This window comes from Aulostomus chinensis, chromosome 9 (genome assembly GCF_037954235.1).
Source record: "Aulostomus chinensis isolate RoL2024-O1b breed Wild chromosome 9, RoL_Achi_v1.0, whole genome shotgun sequence".
Lineage (NCBI taxonomy): Eukaryota > Metazoa > Chordata > Actinopteri > Syngnathiformes > Aulostomidae > Aulostomus > Aulostomus chinensis.
The window spans coordinates 14485292-14508986 of NC_141328.1; the positions used below are offsets into that span (position 1 = coordinate 14485292).

The following is a 23695-nucleotide window of genomic DNA, read 5'->3' on the forward strand; positions in this document are numbered from 1 at the left end:
ACTATGTAGGTCTAGAATGGGCTCAGTGCATGACTTCCCAGATCATCAGGGAGTCTGTGTAACAGATCTAAACAAGATATGACTGCTTAACACCTATTGGGATGTACAGTAATAGATTTGTTTTTGATCATATGCCTGATTATGACAATATATTTTTCCATCCATACCAGGGGGGACAGAACCACCTGGATGCCATCTGAATAAACCTGTTGTTTCAGGTGCCAAGAGGGCCAGCACTCTATTGCCATATACACTCACTAGCTACTTTATTAGACACACCTGTCCAACTGTTCGTTAACACAAATTACTTATCAGCCAATCACATGGCAGCAACAGTTCAAACCGAGCATCAGAATGGGGAAGAAAGGTGATTTTAAGTGACTTTGAGCGTGGCATGGTTGTTGGTGCCAGACGGGCTAGTCTGAGTATCTCAGAAACTGCTGATCTACTGGGATTTTCACTCACAACCATCTCTAGGGTTTACAGAGAATGGTCCAAAAAAGAGAAAATATCCAGTGAGCGACAGTTCTGTGGGCGAAAATGTCTTGTTGATGCCAGAAGTCAGAGGAGAATGGCCAGACTGGTTCGAGCTGATAGAAAGGCAACAGTAACTCAAATAACCACTCGTTACGACCAAGGTATGCAGAAGAGCATCTCTGAAGCACAACACGTCGAACCTTGAGGCAGATGGGCTACAGCAGCAGAAGACCATGTCAGGTGCCACTCTTGTCAGCTAAGAACAGAAAACTGAGGCTACAATTCGCACAGGCTCACCAAAACTGGACAACAGAAGATTGGAAAAACGTTGCCTGGTCTGATGAGTCTTGGATTTCTAGTGCGACATTCGGATGGTAGGGTCAGAATTTGGCGTCAACAACATGAAAGCATGGATCCATCCTGCCTTGTATCAACAGTTCAGGCTGGTGGTGGTGGTGGTGGTGTAATGGTGTGGGGGATATTTTCTTGGCACACTTTGGGCCCCTTAGTACCAATTGAGCATCGTTGCAACGGCACAGCCTACCTGAGTATTGTTGCTGACCACGTTCATCCCTTTATGACCACAGTGTACCCATCTTCTGATGGCTACCTCCAGCAGGATAACGCACCATGTCATAAAGCTCCAATCATCTCAGACTAGTTTCTTGAACATGACAATGAGTTCACTGTACTCAAATGGCCTCCAGTCACCAGATCTCAATCCAGTAGAGCACCTTTGGGATGTGGTGGAACGGGAGATTTGCATGATGGATGTGTAGCCGACAAATCTGCAGCAACTGCGTGATGCTATCATGTCAATACGGACCAAACTCTCTGAGGAACGTTTCCAGTACCTTGTTGAATCTATGCCATGAAGGATTAAGGCAGTTCTGAAGGCAAGTGGGTCCAACCCGGTACTAGCAAGGTGTACCGAATAAAGTGGCCAGTGAGTGTGTGTGTATGTGTGTATGTATGTATGTATGTGTGTATATATACACACATATACATATATATATATATAAAATTATATATATATAAAATTATATATATATATAATTATATATAAATATATATGTATATGTATATAAGTAAAATGAATAAATCTATTTTCTAAATGTTGCTGTCAGTCTGAAAGTCCTTAATCATATAACTATGACCTACATTATCAAAATGTCTCTGTAATAAGAGACACCACTGAAATATTTTGTATGACATACATGGGGTTATGTCTGTGTTTGTTTGTATGTTTTCAATGACCAACAAGAATTGTGGCATATTCTGACAAAAGTCTACATTTTTTAATCTGAAGAAACAATAATCACCAAAGATGATTCATAGATCTTTAGTATTTGATTTGATATATATTTATTTTGATCATGTAAATGACAATATAATAAAAACATAAAAAATAAAGATAATAGGTGAGCAATGAGAACTGAAAACAAAAAAAACAATAATTTATTTAGTATATTCCTAGAACATAAAAAAATGGGCTCTACTTTTGCATGACTATGGTATTTGCATGATTATCATATTCCTTTTATCAGATTTGTCCTTAGGAGGGTCAATAAAAAGCCAGTAGGTCACTTATAGTTGTTTTCAATTGCTAAACAAGTTTCATGAAAATGAGATCCACTGGAACTTCATCACCCTCTTTGCGAAGCTCAGGTCTTGCCTGGTAAAGGTGTTCATACTTTTTCATTGGATTCACACATTTTTCAAATCTGCAATCAAATCAGTTAATTCATATTTAATTTACAAAACAATAAAAAAATTCATTCATAAACTTGCAATTAATAGAAAAACCTAAAATGCGTATTTAAGTGCCAAATGAATAACTTGTTAATAAAACAAATAAAATACAATTCCACTATGTAGGTCTAGAATGGGCTCAGTGCATGACTTCCCAGATCATCAGGGAGTCTGTGTAACAGATCTAAACAAGATATGACTGCTTAACACCTATTGGGATGTACAGTAATAGATTTGTTTTTGATCATATGCCTGATTATGACAATATATTTTTCCATCCATACCAGGGGGGACAGAACCACCTGGATGCCATCTGAATAAACCTGTTGTTTCAGGTGCCAAGAGGGCCAGCACTCTATTGCCATATACACTCACTAGCTACTTTATTAGACACACCTGTCCAACTGTTCGTTAACACAAATTACTTATCAGCCAATCACATGGCAGCAACAGTTCAAACCGAGCATCAGAATGGGGAAGAAAGGTGATTTTAAGTGACTTTGAGCGTGGCATGGTTGTTGGTGCCAGACGGGCTAGTCTGAGTATCTCAGAAACTGCTGATCTACTGGGATTTTCACTCACAACCATCTCTAGGGTTTACAGAGAATGGTCCAAAAAAGAGAAAATATCCAGTGAGCGACAGTTCTGTGGGCGAAAATGTCTTGTTGATGCCAGAAGTCAGAGGAGAATGGCCAGACTGGTTCGAGCTGATAGAAAGGCAACAGTAACTCAAATAACCACTCGTTACGACCAAGGTATGCAGAAGAGCATCTCTGAAGCACAACACGTCGAACCTTGAGGCAGATGGGCTACAGCAGCAGAAGACCATGTCAGGTGCCACTCTTGTCAGCTAAGAACAGAAAACTGAGGCTACAATTCGCACAGGCTCACCAAAACTGGACAACAGAAGATTGGAAAAACGTTGCCTGGTCTGATGAGTCTTGGATTTCTAGTGCGACATTCGGATGGTAGGGTCAGAATTTGGCGTCAACAACATGAAAGCATGGATCCATCCTGCCTTGTATCAACAGTTCAGGCTGGTGGTGGTGGTGGTGGTGTAATGGTGTGGGGGATATTTTCTTGGCACACTTTGGGCCCCTTAGTACCAATTGAGCATCGTTGCAACGGCACAGCCTACCTGAGTATTGTTGCTGACCACGTTCATCCCTTTATGACCACAGTGTACCCATCTTCTGATGGCTACCTCCAGCAGGATAACGCACCATGTCATAAAGCTCCAATCATCTCAGACTAGTTTCTTGAACATGACAATGAGTTCACTGTACTCAAATGGCCTCCAGTCACCAGATCTCAATCCAGTAGAGCACCTTTGGGATGTGGTGGAACGGGAGATTTGCATGATGGATGTGTAGCCGACAAATCTGCAGCAACTGCGTGATGCTATCATGTCAATACGGACCAAACTCTCTGAGGAACGTTTCCAGTACCTTGTTGAATCTATGCCATGAAGGATTAAGGCAGTTCTGAAGGCAAGTGGGTCCAACCCGGTACTAGCAAGGTGTACCGAATAAAGTGGCCAGTGAGTGTGTGTGTATGTGTGTATGTATGTATGTATGTGTGTATATATACACACATATACATATATATATATATAAAATTATATATATATAAAATTATATATATATATAATTATATATAAATATATATGTATATATGTATATGTGTGTATATATACACACATACATACACACATACACATTTTATTTCTATATATAATTTTATATATATAATTATATAATTATATATAGAATTATATTATTATATATATATAATTATATATATATAATTATATATATAATTATATATATATATAAAATTTTATTGCATCTGTATGACAACCACAAATAATAAAAAATAACACTCAAATCTACACGGTGTCTTCAGTATGTTTAATTTTCAGAATGTCTGTCTCAAAGATAAGAAACATTTTCCCTAAAATATTCCTAAAACTTTCAAATGTTTGGTGATAACCATCTTAAAATGTTATGTTATGATGTTCGAACACTTGCATAACATTTTCAAAACGAAGTTTTTATTTGTTTCCCTAATTGATGTTCTTAAATCTGCAGTTATGGACTCATTTTATATAGTGCCTTTCTACTTCAGTGGCACTCAAAGTGCTTTATAGTGTCATCTTATTTCATCCATTCATTCTCACACTCTGATGGTGGAGGCTGTGATGCAAGGTGCCAACCTGCTCATCAGGACCAATTAGGGGTTCAGTATTTTGCTCAAGGACACTTTAACATGGTCACCTGCGGAAGTGAGGATTGAACCAGTGACCCTTTGTTCGCTAGACGGCCACTCTATTTCTGAGCTATGCCACCCAGAACAGTTGACTGTTGAGTCCTCATGTCTCCCCAGACAAACCCATGCAGATGCACACATGCTTACAGAGGTGCTATGCATCAGACAAAATGAGAAAATCATATTTACCCTTTCTTGATTGTATACAGGCTAGCTTCTTCACATTTTCATCTAAAGACAATTAAACCATAATGAAATGTTTGAAATATGTTGTTGACACGATTCTTGGAAAGACTGGAAGGAAGTGGCAGGCGCTGAAGGCGGTCAACAGAGCTGAGGCATGGCTGAGGCACAAAACCTTAGTGGACATGGTGGCTTTGGGCTGGTCAGGATTTGGCAGTAATCCAAAACCTCACTATGATAAATCACGTGGGAAGGAGAAGCACCAACTAGTCCAGGATGAGATACGAGCAGAGGTGGAGGAAGAACGCTCCAGCAAGATGGTCGGCATGTACAAACAAGGGGCATGGACAAGGGTGGACCATGAGGAATATCACAAAATCACCTGGGCAGAGCTCTGGAGAGCCGAACCACTGCACATCAAGTTTCTCAGTCAGTTTATCCCAAGCCCAGCAAACCTGCACACCTGGGGCCTGGCAGACACTCCTGAGTGCAAACTGTGTAAGACGAGGGGTACTGTGGAGCAGATCCTGAGCTGACTGCCTGAAGGCTCTGTGGGATGGTCGATATCGCTGGCACCATGACCAGGTTTTAAGGTCTCTGGCTGACTCAATCTACACAGTAATCCAGATCAGAAAGACCCAGCAAGCCCCTAAACAATCTATCACCTTCAACAGAACTGGCCAGAAGGCTCAACATCAGCCAAGCACCTCAGGTGGGCTTCTTGCCACTGCTCGGGACTGGCAGCTTCAAGTTGACCTAGGAAGACAGCTCAAGTTCCCTGATTGTTACGACTTCACTCTGCCCAGATGTGGTTTTAATATCCAAGTAAACAAAGCAAGTGGTTCCTCTGAAATTGACAGTCCCTTGGGAGGACCAGACTGAAGAGGCCAACGAGCGAGCAGGCGAAACATGCCAAACTCACTGCACAGTGCTGGAGCAATGGCTGGAAAGACCGCTGTGATTCAGTTGAAGATGGGTTATGCTGGCCACTCAGTACACTGGACTCTTAAGCTCCTTGGAGCAATGGGACTAGAGGAGCCAACAGTTTCTTTATTATACTGTGCAAAACAAACCCTCTGCAAGGCTCCTAAGTAAAAGGCTGGGTGGGTATTTTTAGGCTTGTTGGACTTTACACTATAGATAGCATATCCACTACCTCTAATGGAATTTTCTTTCAAATGCTCAATATAGCTGATATATACAGGACTTCTTAAATACAGGATACATTACATGCAGAAAAAACAAATCAATCTATTTCCACAAAATTTTATTAAACATTGCAATGAAAAAACAATGTAACTGAGAGAATGTTCACAATAAAAAAAAAAATGAAGTGCAGGTTGGAGTACTCCTCTGCTGTTTTCAAAGTGAGGACACACCTTCCCCAGCACACATTGATACAAAAGAACCATTTCCAGACAGTGCATTATTGGTTCTAAAACATCGGACCTGCTTGTGAAACCGCTTAGAGCGCTGGAATAGTTAATACTACACAAATGATTCAAGACAGGAGCTAGCAGACACTGTGGTCTTGGAAGGACTGAGGTGTGCACCAAACACACGAGAAGAGAAGAAAACAATAGGAATGTAACAGCAAACTCAGAACATAATGTTCTAAATCCTGATTATTATTCTGTGACAGAGGTACACATACCTGCTCATACTGCCACACACAGGAAATCAACACAAACAACTCCATATCCTGAAGAGACATGTAGAAAAGGCACAGGTATGGAGTGTTGGTCTCAGAAATGCCCTCAGTAGGAAAAGACTGAGGGTCCTGCTATAGCACCCGTAAATGTGACAAACAATGGAATCATTTTTCAAACACTGCAACACAGAAATAACAATTGAACAAAAGAAATAAATGGCTGTATTACAAATAGGGAAGGCTTTTTTGGGAAGCACGGCTCTGGTAGAGGGGAAGTGCTTGGAGTAAACTTGCAAAAGTGATGATATCTGGACTGGACCAGTCCACAGTCCCATTTTCTTTGAATTCAGTGACCTAATTGGTGGAGAACCAGTGTGCTGGTAAGGTAAGATGTGTGGATATCCTGCCGACCTAGGAACACCTCCCCCCTGAACTCAACCAGCCCACCAGTACACCACCAGGCCAGGTGTTGGTCTCTGCTCAAGTGACAAAGGTTGAGGTGTTGCCATTGGAGCCCCCATCAGATTGTTCGGGGGTTGTACTCAGGCAGCTTTTTCAGTTTCTCCTGCTCTTGTTGACTGTCCTGTCTGGCAATAATCAGAGAGTGACAGTAGCCCATCACCACCTGGAAAACAAACACATAGTCAGACCCATCTGGAGCAGACACTCTACAACCACTGAAAGCAAAGTCAGAATATGTTAAGATCGGACCTTCCACATCTGGACGCGGTCTCGCTCACTTAGTTCCTTAGTTAGGAACAACGTTTTGATATTATTACCATTGTTTTGTCAGAGCTGGCATTGAGAGTCTATTGTGAACAATTCTGACTGGAGGTCAGGCACTTCTGCTGCTAGCTTGTGATTATTCACAGTAATGTAACACCCTGGTCTCCCTACTTGTTTTCAGATATATTACTATTTCCTACATTCTAAAAACAGATTTCTGAGGAATCAATCCTCCCTTCAGTGATTCACACCATTAGTGGAGTTGATTGATTTTTAAAGCGACACACTTCTGTAGACATGTACTGTAGGATACTTGTCCATTTACCTGTTCAATGTAGATGCCATCCAAGGTCTTGACCTCTTGGGCAGTGGTGGAAGATTTGGGTTTGTTATCTCCATATCCCTGTACAGAAGAAAGAGATGATGCACTCAGCTCCTTGCTGGATCACAGAAGCCTTGATTCCAAGCGATAAATGCTACATGGGAACAATGGCCTGAGATGTGTGGCAGAACTGTGCAGGTGCAGACAGAACCAGAATGACTAACTATGAAATGGGATCATCATGTCTCCGGTGAAATACCCCATATGCCCTTAAAGCAACCCTACCAACAGTGTAATGCTGCTCCCATAAGTGATTTTAGACAGTAGGCTGTTATTCTTGAAACAGAATCCATCTGTTCATTTTAGACGGGTGCTAAGTCACCAGCTTTAAGGCAGAACATGCCCTACGCTACCTTATTTCACCTAAACAAGAGCAAAGCAGGTTATGGCTGTTGAGGAAGCTAAAGTCACATGTTCTGAGCCAGCCACGGCTAAATTTAAAAGCTATTTTGAACTTAGATGAATGAGTGAGGCCTGGGGTCTTACCAACTCTCCAAATGTGGGTGAGGGTCCCCAGCTGATGGTGCTCTCATCTGCAGCAATGATGATGCTGCTCTTCCTGGTAGCCGCAAACACAGAAAAAAACACAACTGAACAACCATGAGGAACTAGACGTGAACAAATCCATGTCCCCAATCCAGCCATCCATCCCTTTTCTAAACTGCTTATCCATTAAAGGTGGGGGGCTGAAGCCTATCCCAGCTGACACTGGACGAGAGGCAGGGATCACCCTGGACGGGTCACCAGTCCGTCGCAGGGCCATCAGAAGCAATTAGGAGCTCAGGATCTTGCTCAAGGATACTTTGACATGGTTGCCGGGGGAAGTGAGGATTGAACCAGCAACCCTTTGGTTACTAGACGGCCACTCTACCTCTGAGCAATGTTGCCCCCCACTCGTCAACACTATCAGCTACTGTTTATTTTGTTAGTAGTCAGCAGAGACTGTAAACATAATGGGACATAAACACACAAAGAGGAAAGAACAAGTGAAACCCCACTCACCCACATGCCAGACTGCGTATCTTCCAACCACACAGATCCTGAACAGATTTGGGGTACATGGTGGACTCTCGGGAAGTGTTTGTCACCCCCCAGAAGAACAGACCCCCTGTTAATAATCAGATATTGATGAGTAAAGCAGCACATACAAAAAAAGTTACTGCTCATTTGATTTCATATTATTGTGTATTTAGGTCACTTGTCAAAGTGTAGTGTTACATAAAGAAACTGTAACTATGAGCATTTTTATAGTTTGACCAGTAATGTCACCTAGACTATGAGCGAGGCTAAGCACAGAAATCCAGTCTTACCCATCTCGCTGACTGCAAAGGAACACTGGTAGCCCGTATAGATCTGACTGGCACCACGCCCAGGGAAGTCAAATAGTTTGACCAGTCGGGGCACCATCTCATCCTTCTGCTCTGTGTGTCCCAGGCGCCCGTAACCACCAAAACCCCAGCTGAAAACCCTCTTCTGAGAGTCCAAGACCAGCTGCATACATGCCAGTTTCAGTGGAAACGTTAACAGGACAACTTTGTCAAGAACGACTTTGTGTAATGAAGCAAGAACTGATTGTACATGGAAATCACACTTAACATAACTTAAAGGTGCACTGAGCCTTGTTGAATGGTTTCAGCGCAATTTCATTTTTGTCCCAAATCGTAGGCATCTCACCTCGATCTGCTAGCTGCCTGCCCCCTGAATACACTATGAAAAAGTCCAGTCTCTGGAGATGACACAGTTCTCAAAAATGACAAACACTGAGTGCACAGGATGTGCACATAAACATAACAAACCACGTTCCAGCCAATCACTGACAAAATGATTGGGGATGGGTGGGGTGTTAGTGCACGTGCATACTTACAAGCAGAGTAGATTGAGTGATGTGGTAGCAAGATGCTAGATAACTGGACGGTGTCTAACAACTCTTTGTTACACTTTGGGAAATGGCTGAGGCACTACCAAAGAAAGGGTGCTCAGATGAATATTTGGCGAGAAGAAGAGAATGAGAAGGAATGAATGAAGACCCGCATTTACATTGGGGAATCGTTTTAAAGGTGGCAAGAACTCTGCCAACAGAAGGGCTTCCTTTCCCATGCACAATAGGATAAGTTCTTACTTGACAAGTAGGTAAACGTGAAAATTGGTTGTTGTATATGCATACGCTGCTCACAATACAAATATCGTATCAAGACTTATAATATAAATTTACTCACTGATCAGCTAGTTTGCTCTCATCTTAGTGATGTTAGCCAAGCACAGGTCCACTTTCCATGTCAATACGTGTTCATGACATTTACAGAAACATGGTGGAGGGGCAAGCTTGCTCTATTTTTGTTTTGTATTTAAAACAAAAGTCAACGGAAGTGATGTCAGGCAACAAAGCTTAGTGCACCTTTAATTGTTAATGGATTAGTTCTCACCGTGTGGTTGGCTCCACAGGCAACATCTCGGACCACCACATTGGGCACTGGCATGATTTGGCCATCCTTGGATTTCTCAATGAAGATGGCCACTCGCCGAGGAATCAGTTCACAGTCAAACTCGATGCGCTGGGCACGAGCGATGAACTTCCCATCACTGTTGTGTCCTGGAGTGAGTCACACAGGTCAATAGCGTACTACTTCTTCCAAGTCCATCCATCCATCCATTTTCTACCACTTATCCTGTTAAGGGTCACGGGGGGCTGGAGCCTATCCCAGCAGCCTTCGGGCGAGAGGCGGGGTTCACCCTGGACGGGTCAACACGGGCAACGCATAGAGACAGACAACCATTCACACTCACATTCACACCTATGGTCAGTTTAGAGTATCAATCAGCCTCGTCCCCTCTTGATGTCTTTGGACTGTGGGAGGAAGCTGGAGTACCAGACAGAACCCACACAGGAACAGGGAGAACATGCAGACTCCACACAGAAAGATCCCGTGCTCAAGCCAGAGCTCGAAACCAGATGCTTCTCGCTGTGAGGCAACAGTGCTGACCACTGCACCAACATGCCACCTTCTTCCAAGTCATAACACTTAATAATCCATAAAATACAAGATTCCTGATATTGAAACATAATACATTTTAACAAGCAACGAACACTTTGATGCCTGAAATGTGACCCTGACTATGTCAAGGTCAGTGATTATATTGGATCATTTTGGAAAGTGTGAGTGCCCTGAGTGGATTCTCCATTTACATTCCATCCAATGGCACTATCAGAATGGTACATCCTTATAAATCTGGCATATTTGGTCCGTACCCAACTGTCCGTATTCTGGGCAGCCGAAGGAGTAGAGGTTTCCTTTGCAGTCCACCACCATGCTGAATTCTGCACCACAGGCCACCTTAACCAGGGGTTGGCCATTGTAAGAAATCTAGAAGGGGGAGAAAGAAAGACGGAGAGAGAGAAAGGCAGAGAAGGTAAACCAAAAGCAACTTTTTAAGGGTCATTGTGTGTTAGTTCTTCTAAAACATTTTTCATTCTTGCTTATCTGCGCACTGTATTCGTAGATATCTTCGGCTACTGGTACATTCAGGAATGCAAGCTGGTGATTTCTCAACACTAAACTGGTTCCCCACTGTCACTGTGTCAGGCTGTTCTGTAACAGACTAGATAGGGATATCAAAAAACCAGCACAGCAGTACTGAGACGATGCCAAAATTCAGAAATAATGGCAGTTTGCAAATTACATCTGCAAAGAAGTGGTCCTGATTAGGGTTGTGAACAAAAAGAAAGAACTGGATGGTACCAGTGGCAACATGGCTGGAGCTACAGAATGACTACAGAGTCCATCGCCCTGTTGTTGCTCATGTTAACCTCCAGCCACAACAAAGAGCAAGTTAGTATATATCATTGTTTGCCTTTGCTGAAAGGGGAAATTAAAGATATATATATACTGATATGAGGGTGAAGTTATGATATTATTGAGTAGCAGGGCTCCAGATAATCTTATTCTCCAAAAGCAGCAATGCTTTATGAGCACAACCCAAAATATGGTAGTGACAATCATTGCAACACACTGATATTTTTTCCATAGGACTAATTGTATTGTAGATAAACACTTTATAATAAATGGATAGAAACAGTTAAATCTACAGACACAAAGTGAGGTACGGCAGAAATCAACTTATATAAACATGAATGCTTACTAACTTTTAGAATTTAAAACAATGTAAAATAAATTTAAAAGCAATTTTGAACTTATACAAATGAAACTCAACTGGGATCCTGTGAGCTGAAATCAAATTACAACCTAGGTAGACTATCATTAATGTAATAGATGTTGTGTCAAAAATAATATTCAGGGTTATAGGTCCTGACCACCAAACTGCTAGTATGGGGACACTCCTAGATCAGACTGTGAGCTAGAAATATACATCAAATATATCCTTCTGTATTGACCTCTGCCCTAGTATGGAGTCCCTGGTTTCACAGTGAGTGTGGTTGACATGACAGTGACAGCTTACTGGTGCTGGACTGAGAACTGCATCCGTCTGGCTGCCTTGACCGAGTTGGCCCAGCTTATTCTCACCAAATGAGTATGCGGTGCCATCCTCTGAGGAGAAAGCGGGACATAAAAAAAATACAGGGTCTTTAAGACTTACAGGCCAATTAATATATTCCGTCTCGTCTGACGACAGTCCTAGAAAAGTGCAGATAATCTAGGTCTATACATCTTTAAGGCACGCCGATTTGTTTAATTGATGAATATAACTGGTTAACTTCTGCAGAAAACTGAAAGGTATGATGAATTTCCTCATTGAAAATATATGCTCAGCTGCTCAATTATGGAGGTAAAACTATTGTAGTGTCCTGAGGCTCTCATATTCAAAACTCTTTGAGATTTGTTAATTTCTTCAAGGTCATGCTCCATCAATCTGTCGTCAATACTGCTTATCCTGTTGAGCCTCACGGGAGGGTGGAGCCTATCCAAAATATCATTGGACAAGAGTCCATCATTATGTTTTAGGTGTGTGGGAAGACGCTCCGGCACCCAGGTAGAACAGAGCAACTCCACACAGAAAGGCCCAATTAGGACGGAGGTCTTTAACCGTGAACCTTCCTACCCAGAGCTTTCTTGCTGTGAAGTAAGGCTAACGAATGCATTTTGTGTTGCTGCAGTCAGGTGGTTTTCCTTAGCCATCCATTTTTTTTAACAAAAAATATAGAAAAAAGACTTGATTTAGAGTTGATCATCCAACATCACTTCAAATGAAGTTAATCTGTTTAAAGTTAGGCTACTGATATGCATAAACCAGTCCATACCTGGGGAAAAGTGCAACATAAATAAATGCAGAGTTGAGAAAATGTGATTGTTGTGACCTCGCAGAACACAGACATGTATAGTACAGACTTTGGCAAGTAAACAGTTAACATTTAGAGTCATGCCACTGTATTGTGAGTGATTGTAAGAAGCTCTGGAGTTCTTTGAAGTTTTTACAAAAGTCATGATTTTTTTTAAAAACCTATTTATATTTTTGTATTAAAAGAGTTCACATGCTGTATTGCATCCTAACTAAATTACAGCACAAGACGTGCAAAAAAATACAAGCATTTTGTAATGACATCAAAATAAATACTTGAAGATATGAAATATACCAGAGGGGAATGATGAATAAGAAATGAAAAACAGGAGTCTGTTTTAATGTGTGACTTATTTGCATGTTGCTTTTCTTAAAAACATTTAGGGATCAATCCAGGTTTCTGATGCATCGACAATGTTATATGATGTATGACCAAAAGCATTCTGTAGTGTTGTGATTGCTACATGACAGCAACATACATTTGTGACTGCTGAAAAAAAAAGTCCACATTTTTTTATGCCAATCAATTCCATGTCCAACCATAATGTGGGTCACAATGAGAGAGTGACATTGTTTTTGGTACTCAGAAAAAGACAATAGCACCAGAAGCGTTGTTTGGTATAAAATAACTAAATAAAATAATGTATATTATTGGGCCTTTAAATTTCTTTGCATAATCATTCTCTGTGGCCATGTAAAATATCATATGTATCCTCACCAGGTGGTTGAATACACCTGGCGAGGAGATAAGTTGACTCAGATAGACAGACGGAGATTTCTTCTTTTTTATAGTTGGATAGTAAGATAAAGGTGCAGCCTACCTGTGAGTGCCAAGGTGTGATTGCGTCCACAGGCTGCAGCAACAATCACATGATCTGCCAGGGCCTCAATTAACTTGGGAGCCTCCAGACGCTTAGTGTCACCATGACCCAGTTGACCTTTGTCATTTCGCCCTGCAGAAGGTGGAAGCAGAGTTCAGTGATGGACAACTCTTTCCACTCAGTCAACCACAGCTTAGTTTCTGGGTCTGAGCAGAGACTTTTAGCAGAAAAAGCATTCCTTCTGACTGTGGAGAGTATGAAACATACCCCAGCTCCAGAGCTTGCCCTCGGTCGTCAGGAGGAGACTGTGTGCAGCACAGGGACCTGACATCACACAGCTGACCTGGACATCATTCAGACAGCCGTAGCGATGAGGACCCCAGAGATTCTGACCCAGGTTGCGGAAAGCCGCTGAAAAGACAGAGACCAAAAATGACACCTTTCTCATATCCATGTCATACACATCAGTGAACACCTGGCTCAGGCCATTTCCCCTACTTTTATTATTGACTGACTAATACGTGAAGGGAGAGATGTGTCCTAACACGAACTCAGGGTCAGTGCATTTCTCTCAGTGGATTACAGGTATTGTCAGCCACCAGGCCTAAACAGACTGAGTATCATTTATTTTTTACAAGGTTTTTAGACTCCTATCAGTGGGGTGGATAGAGCCAGGGAGCATATATATGTGGAAAGCTCAACAGTGACATCATTTGGTTTTAACAGTATAAGTGTAACTACACAACACACACTGTAGCTCATTGATTCGATACCTCATCCTCTGTCCTGCAGTGTATGAGGAAATTATGGGCCTTTAAAAAAATACACAACATTTTATTTGTGAGTCAAATGCTTAGGTTCTTAGTACCTGAACTGAGGTCATCCCTTTTAGTTAACTTATTATATTTGAATCTGTTTTAGCCATTCTGAAGGCTGTAATTTGGGAAGCTGCTCAGTGGTACTGACTTAGACTGAGCCGCTCCAATTATTGTGTCACTTTAATCCATAGGGGAAGGAAATATGAGACACGTATTAATTTAAGTACAGTTCAGCAGCATCACAAACAACAGCCGTCAAAATGTTAAAATACATCAACTGTCTCAAACATTTTCAATAAACACTGAATATTATCATCCTCACAACGGAGGATTTATTGAAGAACTGCTGTATTATACTAATATACTTAATAGCAAATTGATCAGTGGTTATAATTCTTTGTCTTTGGCTGATTGATGTATATGCAAATATATAAGAAAAAACCGCTGATTTTAGTGTGTTGCTGGCATGCTGGAAGGCGCAGCATCTCACCCATCTAGAGAAGGTCTTTGTCTATGCAGCTGCTAATGCTGACACCCCCCAACCCCCATCCAGCCTCAACAAAGCCGTTTTATCAGTATGTACCAAAGGAGGGACGCAAGATGGAACAAGGGGCTTCACAGCCTGCCCCAGGCATCAGTAAGCCCACCACACACACACCCGACATGCATACATATGAATAGACATTACTGTCACTATCATTTCATGGATCTCACTGACTCTAACACATGTATCCCAAACAAAGACATTTACACCTCATATGGAAACATCCTCAAGTGTCCAAGGGAAACTTGGTCTATGGTTGATTCTGTCTGACTTCTCAGTATCAAGAATCCCCATTCTGTTCAGAATCTCAACACCCATGACCAAAAAGTCTCATTAGGGGACAGCTGTATTTGCAGGCCTCACCGCTTTAAAGCATATGCTCCTTTCACATATGCAATGTTACACTGATGTCACCCAGAGGAGCTGCATGTGACACCCCAAAAGTCTGAGACAGGTGGATGGAAGTTGAAAGAGAAAGTCTCGCACCAGCTACCTAGAACAAAGTCTATACAATAAGAACCCCAATGCTCAACACTGTCACTTCGCGACATCTCTATCATGTGACTGACAGAAAATAGACTATAAACACCAGATTAAAAAAAAAAAAGGGGGGGTCGAGAGAACAGCATGCAAGTATGTGAGTTCATACCGGGTTTTAACATACATCTAGACATCTCCTGTTGCTGCTTGTGATCAGATCTCACTTTCCTGCTTGACACACTAATAAAAACCCACATTACTTCTGTTTGTTAAGTTTTTGAATGACAGGTTGCATGTATACATAATGTATGTTGCTTAAACCATGCCAAAATGAAAAATAGTCTGAATATTATTAGAGCTCAACCCAATCATCAGTTTTACCAATACAGTGATTCTGTTAGGAAAGTTTAAAAGTGAATCTGCACAGCATGGCTCCGATACAGGGACACACGGTACATCTTTGTTTAGCGAGGAACTACAAACAAAATCAAGGTAATTAGTGTTTCCACTGCTCTTACAAGGCTTTCACGCAGCATTTTTTCTTATTGAAATTTGGTCAGTGGTTGATTGTAAGTGACTTCTACCTGAGTTGATTGTTCTTTATATCAACTAATGGAAGTAAGCTGTATGTTTGATGTGTATATGTACTGTATCTGTCCTGCTCCAGGCACAACCAAGCTAGCTGGGAGGCAGCATGGCTCAGGTGGTACAGTAGCCGTAAAATAAATAAGGGTTACGAGTACAGAGCTCAACATTTGAAACTGTTAAAGTTTCATTAGTTGTATTTCAATTAAATTTGAGAGGGAATTTTATGCAAACATATGGTGTTTCCACCACAAGGTTTGGAACAAATGAAATGGGCTACATAATGCCACCAGATGATGGCAGTACAGGCAATGTTATACAAGGAAAGAAAAAAACTGAAGAGGCTGCATTTACTCTACTGAAAACTGTAAAAACAAAAGGAGTTCATTTACAGTGGATGTATAAAAATGTTCTACCTTGTTGTTTGGGCACCTCCTTTCTTCCAATCAAATCCCAGTTTGTTGCTCCAAAGATGAGCAGCTGACCTTTAACCTTAGGGCATTCAAGTTTCTGTGGAAAGAACACAGTGAGATTGACCCAAAAGAGCGCAAATGTCACAGCACTTTGTAAAAAGCAAACAAAAAACAAAAACAAGCCATACTGATGGAAATATTGGAATGAACATCACATGACAGTTTAGCAGACTCACTATTTTCTCTTTCACATCATCGGCCACAGTGACAGGCTGAAGACCAGATTTGGTGGTGGGCTTGCCAGGTTTCTTGTTGTTCTCTTGCTCATAGTCAAATTCATCATCACTACTGAAGTCCCTCTCTTTCCTTTTGCCACTAGTCCTCTTCTTTTTTATCCCACCATTCCCAGAGATGTCCGTCACCTTCTTACGTGGCATTTTTCAGTCAGAAACTGTTGGTGAAAAAAAAAAAAGGTTATTATTTCAGGAAGCATGTGACAATAATCCTCACCTGAACCCAAACTGAAATATATATTAAAAAAATATGTACTTTTAGGGGTAAGATATGAGCCACGTCTATTATTTAAGATAAAGGATGTGAGATTTTTTCACATCTGGCCCAGCTAAACACAAATATATGACACAATAAAAACGACAGTATACCATGTAGTCAGTTCCTAATATTTTAGTCATTTAGACAAACAGGACAGACAACGAATATATGGAGACCAATCATTTAGAGCCCTGAACAAAACAATTAACATAGCAGCTCTTTCAAACAAATTCAACAGAGGTCCGACTTTAAGACTGTAAACCTAAATTTAGTGTATGCTGATGTCTTAACTTCTGTTATGCCTTTACCCCTTAGTCTTTCTTCCTCAAGAGACTCTTGCCTTTTGTCAGGCTGCCGTTTCAGATAAGAGTTAGTAATGAATAACTTTTCAAGATAAAATTAATATAACAAAAGTAAATAGCTACTGAATATTAGAATGTTCGCATGCATTACGTTTCTAAGGATGTATAACAATGCGGTTGGAATAGACAGTAGTGGGCTTTTTAAATGGTCTTAATGTTATGGCAGATGTGTTACACATCAAACAATGGACAACCAACTTCTAACTCATGAGCAGCTTGTGAAAAATTAGTATTTGTACAAGTATTTCACAATCCTGACTTTCGACATGCTCATTGAGACTTCAACCAACAATTAATTTTGATATTAATAACTTTAAGCTAACGTCGCCCAAGACAAGCACCTTTTAAAGAGTACCGGTAAGTTCATTAAATATTAAATTGTAGCCAGTTTCACCAATGACAGTCTTTCGTAGTTATGTATGTGGTGAATCTAACTACTACAAGCGCTAGAATACTATAACAAAAAATGTAGAATGTAACGTTAACGGTGTCCGTGTGTAGCTAACCGCTAGCTTCATTAGGCTAAGTAGCTAACGTTCCCAGTGTCGCTCTTTGTTCGCATAATAGCAAGCTAGCTGACCTACTAATGCTCAGCGTGGGAAGTTATATAGTTAGCCACTACCAAACGCTCGAGGCAAACTTTGTGTTCCCTACAAAATTAACTAGTTCTCTTAATTCAAGAACGAACTAATATTAAGTAAAATGTACTAGAACACTGGTTAGGGTGATTAAGCTAACGTTACCTCGCTACTGTATGTTAAGCTAACAGGCAATCTGAATGAAGACAAGACATAACGTTACATGAAACGATGCTCCAACTACATACAAAAAAACTTTACACATATTTTCGGAGTGTATACGTTTTAAGTTAAGAGTACATATAGTCTGTATTGTTTCCTCTAATGTTGTCTGTATTTTCCTACTGCTAAAAATAAAGGACATGTACCGGTGATTTCCTGATTCAGCAGCTCTCTGTCCGTCTCCGGTTTGATTGATTTGAACAAAAGAAGCTGCAGTCTGCTTTCACACCACGTGGTGCCATGTACTCTTCATCCAGGAAGCCCAGAGTACTCGTACCAACATACACACGTCTAGAAATATGTGTGTTCTGTTACAGGACGCTGAGACAGCAGACACAGCAGAACAAAGCTGCTGGCTCCTAGTGAAAGTACTGGCACTTCAGACGAGCTGTGCAGAAAGAAGACAAGAATCCAAAATACGGCAAAATCACGGAAAGAGAATGAATGAAAGAACACCTATGAGTGTTTTCCCGCAGTAAACAACAACGTGTTTTGACGTTTTCGAATGATGACGGAGAAACATTATTTATGTCAACATAATAAACGTCGACTTTTATAGATCTTTTCATTGCGGGATATTTACTATGGCTTATCAAAGAGAAGATTTCTCAACTTTTCAGAGAGGTTTTATACTTTTACCATCAAGAGTACTATAAATAGTAATACTCGTATCTCCAACCTCAGAAACGCTCGACTCAACTTGAACAGTTTGGTTTGCAATGTACTCATGTTTCGTTTTTATAACGAATGCCTTCAATAATTATAGCTCATTTTCTCCCTGTTGGCCAAACACTACAGACCTTGAATAGAGTATTTGAATAGACCGTCGGTGTCTCAACCGGGTTGTTTTAGTTTTCCGGCAAGAAAGTGCGAACGTATGAGTACGGTACAAGATACAACAGCGACATCTGGCGTTCATTCTATGCGGGTAAAGCTAAAGCTTTTTCCAAGTTGTTTTTAATGACTAAAAGTGTGATAGAAAATCCTGGCGGCCTCGTTAGTGCCAGTGAAACTGCATACTGATCTTTTTTTTCCCCCCATGGTTGACGAGCACCAACCATTTAAGACAGGTAATATCTTCTGCACGTACACGCACACATACACACACACTTCATATTGTTATTATTTCTGTTTGAATAATAATCTTAATATTATAAAAACCTTAAATCATTGCCAGAAGAATTGAAAGGAACAGCACATGTATGTTTGTATGATTAAGTGTTTAGTATGTTCCTTTCATACTACCCTATACCTCTAGTACACTAAATTTAATTCGTTTGACAACTTAATTTTTTTACTCAGATGCCCAGACAAAAAGCAGCTTTGCCCCCCCCCCCCTCCTTGCAGCAGCAACCTGCTCACTTCCCCTCTGCCTGCAGCTGAATCTTCAATATCTTCCTTGAAATATCTGATGACCATACACCCCTCTTAGACCTTGGCAAACATTTAAATTATTTAATCTCTGTTGTCTTTTCTGAGAACCTGACTGGAGGAAGGAGGTGCTGGCTGCATTAAATACCTTACATTAAATTAACATGCAGGACTAAACTCTATTGATTATAAAAGGAGGAAAATACATTTGTTTTTGACCATTATGTCAGTTATTGTAAGGATAAAATAACAAAATTTTAGGTGAAATTTATCTTCTTCCTATTAGTTTTTCTTTTAGAAGAAGAAACAGAATGATGGATTTCAAAATTGCTGGCAGCTTAATTTTAGAGAGTTTGCCTCCCTTGGGACAATCATTTTGGTTGAAGTTAAGAGACCGTGTTGGGAGTGCCGTTGCAGAGGTGGCTGCGCCTCCTGCTGGCGTGTGTGGGTAGGAGCGCGGGAGGTTACTGGGAGAGGAAGAGGAGGAGAGAAGGAAATACCGCAGGGAAGCGCCAGGAAGAAGCCTGAGTTGAAGCCTGAAGTGACAGGGCAGCTACCTGAGCTGGATACCGCACCAGAAGGAGTGTAACCGCGGGTGTTGTCCGTGTGTGTGTGGGATGGACGTCCACACGGCAGGTGAGTGAGACATGACCGCTGTTTTTGGACAGTAAATCCAACGACGAGGCTCCGTGCCGAAACTACAGATAGAAAACATGGATTTGGATTTGAACTGTTGTCTGTCAACACCTCAAATAACAATATTGATCATAAAAATATGGTTCGTGCTGCGTGTATGACCTATATTTGAAGATATTATTTGCAAACACATAATTTAAAAAGCCATGAAATGGCTTAATGTTTTTTAAAAGGGGAAAATTTAATTAAAAAAAGTCAATTGGATGAACATCAAGTAATGTGAATTTTTTAAATGTGTAGTTTTATTTTTTTTGGATAATTTAATTGTGGTTTATTTTTTAAAATGTATTAGTGTTGTTTGTTTAGCAAGTGAACTCTCTATTTATGGCTTCATGTGATCATGTGACCAGAGGAGTACAGAGTACAGGTCTGTTTTGAAGTCTTCTAAACCAACAACAGGTTCGTTCTGCTCCTACTACAGCTCTGTCGCAGACCATCTGTGGTTTGCCTACTGGGGATGTGAAGGGTCCTGATTTCAAAATCTGCTACTCTTATAGGATGGCAGGAGCTCTTTTAGGGTGTCCATGAGAAGGTTCTTCCCATGTTCAGCTGGCAGGTGAAGCAGAATATTATGATACTGTTAGAATGTTCTTGCCAACCCTGAAGGATCTCAGCATCCTGAGTAGATTCTGTCACTGTTGAGGTTTTCTCAGGAGCTCCTCAGTTCAGGGAGGAAAATGTAAGCAGGTCATCACGGATTGTGCCCAGGTGTTGGTGCTCTTTGATAGGCTTGTCCTGGATGGTGGTGGTGGTGGTGATGATTGCCTCTACCTATGTGTGCTCACTATCAACTCCTTGGCCCTCTTAACTTTTCACTCACACTATTTACACAGTTGTTTACAGAGCTGTGATACTTTGTGGGGCTTGAAAGAAGAGATGAGTAGGGAATATTTACCTGGGCTGCCATTATATGTCATTTTACACCAAGATGAATTCTACATGAATCTGGATGAACACTTGACTCCTTTTCTATGCTGGTAGATGAATTTCCTTTTCTGTTTTTTTCATATTGTGTCAGGTTCAGTGTCGTGTTGATAAATGCATAGAGCAACTAATCAGCCAAGGTGAGAACTGTTTTGGACATTCAAAATAATATTATACAATTGTGTCTTTGCCAGACCCCAAAAAACAAGTTTTCATAGATGATTAATTAGTTAAAAATGTTTAATTTCTTGCAAACCAGCCAAAACATAGAGCTTGAGCTCAGGCAGCTGTTTTCTGATCTGCAACATTGATTAAATCTTCCAGAAATTCAACATTGTTGACAGCGAACCTACTGAATCGTCCATGTAATACAATAGATTGGAACATTGCTACAGCCTGCTCAATATTCACCAAATACTGTCATGAATTTGTTGGCATCCTGTTTGTATTGTTAGCTGGTGTCATCTATTTGCATATAACTGTAGCCTACGCCATTGCCTAAGCGGGTGTGTGTGGGAAGGGGCTGTGTTGAGTTTTGAAAATATTGGCGTATCATCGGCTGATATTCAAGAGTCAAGAGGATAAATGTGCCATGCCATGGGTAGCCCATAGACATGTTTGATGACAAAAAGAAGCAGCCGATAACTACTTGTGTCTACCACGGAATCATTTGATCTGGGAATGAATTTAGTTTGTAGCTTTTCACACTGATGATAAAAGCCCCAGCAATGAACTGCTTTCAGCAATGACTGAGTTTATTCCAGGAACAGCAAGTTTCATGGGTGGCTTGTTCATGAATGATATGATCTTCCTCAGTGGATCATGATTAGAATACCCAAAACAAATGGAATGAAATCTGCCCAGTCTTTACTGAGGGGTCTTGCTCTGGACCAAAAGTGTTGGCCAAAGAAAAATGAATGCCCATCATGGCTGGCTCATTGTTTTTAAAAACACATTGGATCTCATGCAAGATCAGTTTCCTGGAGCAGTATGAGTGCGTCCAGTCAGATTCATGATGACTTCAAACATGATGAATCCCACCTATTCTAAATGAACATGCGGTCCAGAGAATGGTAAATTATTGGGATGCACGATACTGGAGTTTTTTTAGCTGATATTTTACGACTGATTTTGGTCAACAGCCTACGTTTACCAATGTGAAATTATCTGTATAAAGACATGTTTGCTTTGAAGTGAACATTTGGTACACACTGAAAAACACATTTAAACATTGTAAATTTGAAAACGTTTTTTTAAATTCCCAATTACAAAAAAAACATAAATTATAGATTGTAGTTCCCTAATCATCTATGATGAACAGAGAAGAAGAACCCAGCTGTTATCAATATCAGCATCTGGATCATCCATCCATCCAACCGTCCGTCTGTCCATTCATCCATCCATCCATCCATTTTATACAGCTTATTCTGTTAAGGGGGGGGGGGGTGGAGCCTATCCCAGCAGCCTTCGGGTGAGAGGCGGGGTTCACCCTGGACAGGTCGCCAGTCCATCCTAGGGCCAACTATATAGACAAACGAACCCCCGTAATGGCTGACATGTTGATGTATCATGGTGACAGCAGACACATTCTCAGACTGAGATGTGTTCCTCTTTTATGGCCTGTATGTAGCCAGAGCACCATGAACCCTAGCTGCAGCTCCCCTGCATTTTGAACAATTACACAGTAAATTCATTTTCTTCTGCTTATCCTGATTAAGGGTCACGGGGGGGGCTGGAGCCTATCGCAGCAGCTTTTAGGCGAGACCATCGCAGGACCAACATATACAGACAGACAACCATTCACACTCAGTCACACCTACAGTCAATTTAGAGTATCAATCAGCCTCGTCCCCTCTTGATGTCTTTGGACTGTGGGAGGAAGCTGGAGTACCAGAGAGAACCCACACAGGAACAGGGAGAACATGGAGACTCACACAGAAAGATCCTGTGCTGGAGCTGGGACTTGAACCTGGAACCTTCTTGCTGTGAGGCGACAGTGCTGACCACTGCGCCACCGTGCCACCGTGTCTGGATCAACCAAAAATATATTTAAAAAATGACCATGATGAATTAACAATAAGCAATGGGCTTTTCCTCATAGTTTGAAAATAAAAAAGATGTTACTCTTTCAAATTTAAATTATTTATGTGTGTTTTTCCATCAAAACAAGATGTTGATATCATTTACATTTTTTTCATGCAGAAAATATAGGCACTGGAACATATTGACTGTTAGTCCAATCATGTTGAAGGTATTTGCAAAATGGCAAAAAGGAAGGAACAGCACGGGCACCTGTTTAACTCTTTCTCACACACACACACACACACACACACACACACACACACACACACACACATACATGCACAATCCAAACAATTGTGGATTTAGGATTTAGAGAATGGTGGGTCAGTTGTACTTAATTGGTACTATATGTCTCTCCTCTCCTAGATTTTGTTTGTGTGGAAAATTGGGTAGTTTCTCATAAATTGCTTGTGTGTGTTTTCAGATGGAATCTATGTACAAGCGGTTCTTGCTTCAGACCCGTTGAGTTACATGGTGTGACTGACTAGCTACAGTGTTGTTTGTTAGCTCCTGATG

At 41.0% G+C, this 23695-nt stretch overlaps 2 protein-coding genes across 6 annotated transcripts in view; one reads left to right on the forward strand and one right to left on the reverse strand.

The window, feature by feature from the left end:
* Positions 1 to 5930: 5930 nt before the first annotated feature.
* On the reverse strand, positions 5931 to 18466 carry rcc2 (regulator of chromosome condensation 2). Its single transcript, XM_086213914.1, has 13 exons — positions 18253 to 18466; positions 16629 to 16843; positions 16396 to 16489; positions 13820 to 13963; positions 13553 to 13684; positions 11895 to 11983; positions 10687 to 10801; positions 9863 to 10029; positions 8750 to 8930; positions 8442 to 8547; positions 7926 to 7998; positions 7383 to 7460; positions 5931 to 6956 (listed from the first exon to the last, which is right to left on the reverse strand). Exons 2-13 carry the CDS (start codon positions 16827 to 16829, stop codon positions 6852 to 6854), a joined length of 1485 nt encoding a protein of 494 aa, XP_086070040.1. The 5' UTR covers positions 16830 to 16843; positions 18253 to 18466; the 3' UTR covers positions 5931 to 6851.
* Positions 18467 to 19537: 1071 nt separating this feature from the next.
* Positions 19538 to 23695, forward strand: part of arhgef10lb (Rho guanine nucleotide exchange factor (GEF) 10-like b) — a 42889-nt gene continuing 38731 nt past the window's right edge. For 2 of the 5 annotated variants that reach the window (XM_086213913.1, XM_086213911.1), the window contains exon 1: positions 19538 to 20113. Coding sequence is in view for 3 of the 5 variants with exons in the window: in XM_086213911.1 (XP_086070037.1) it covers positions 20095 to 20113 (19 nt within the window). In the remaining 2 variants the exon portion in view is untranslated. The other 3 variants (XM_086213909.1, XM_086213910.1, XM_086213912.1) reach the window with 3 other exon arrangements.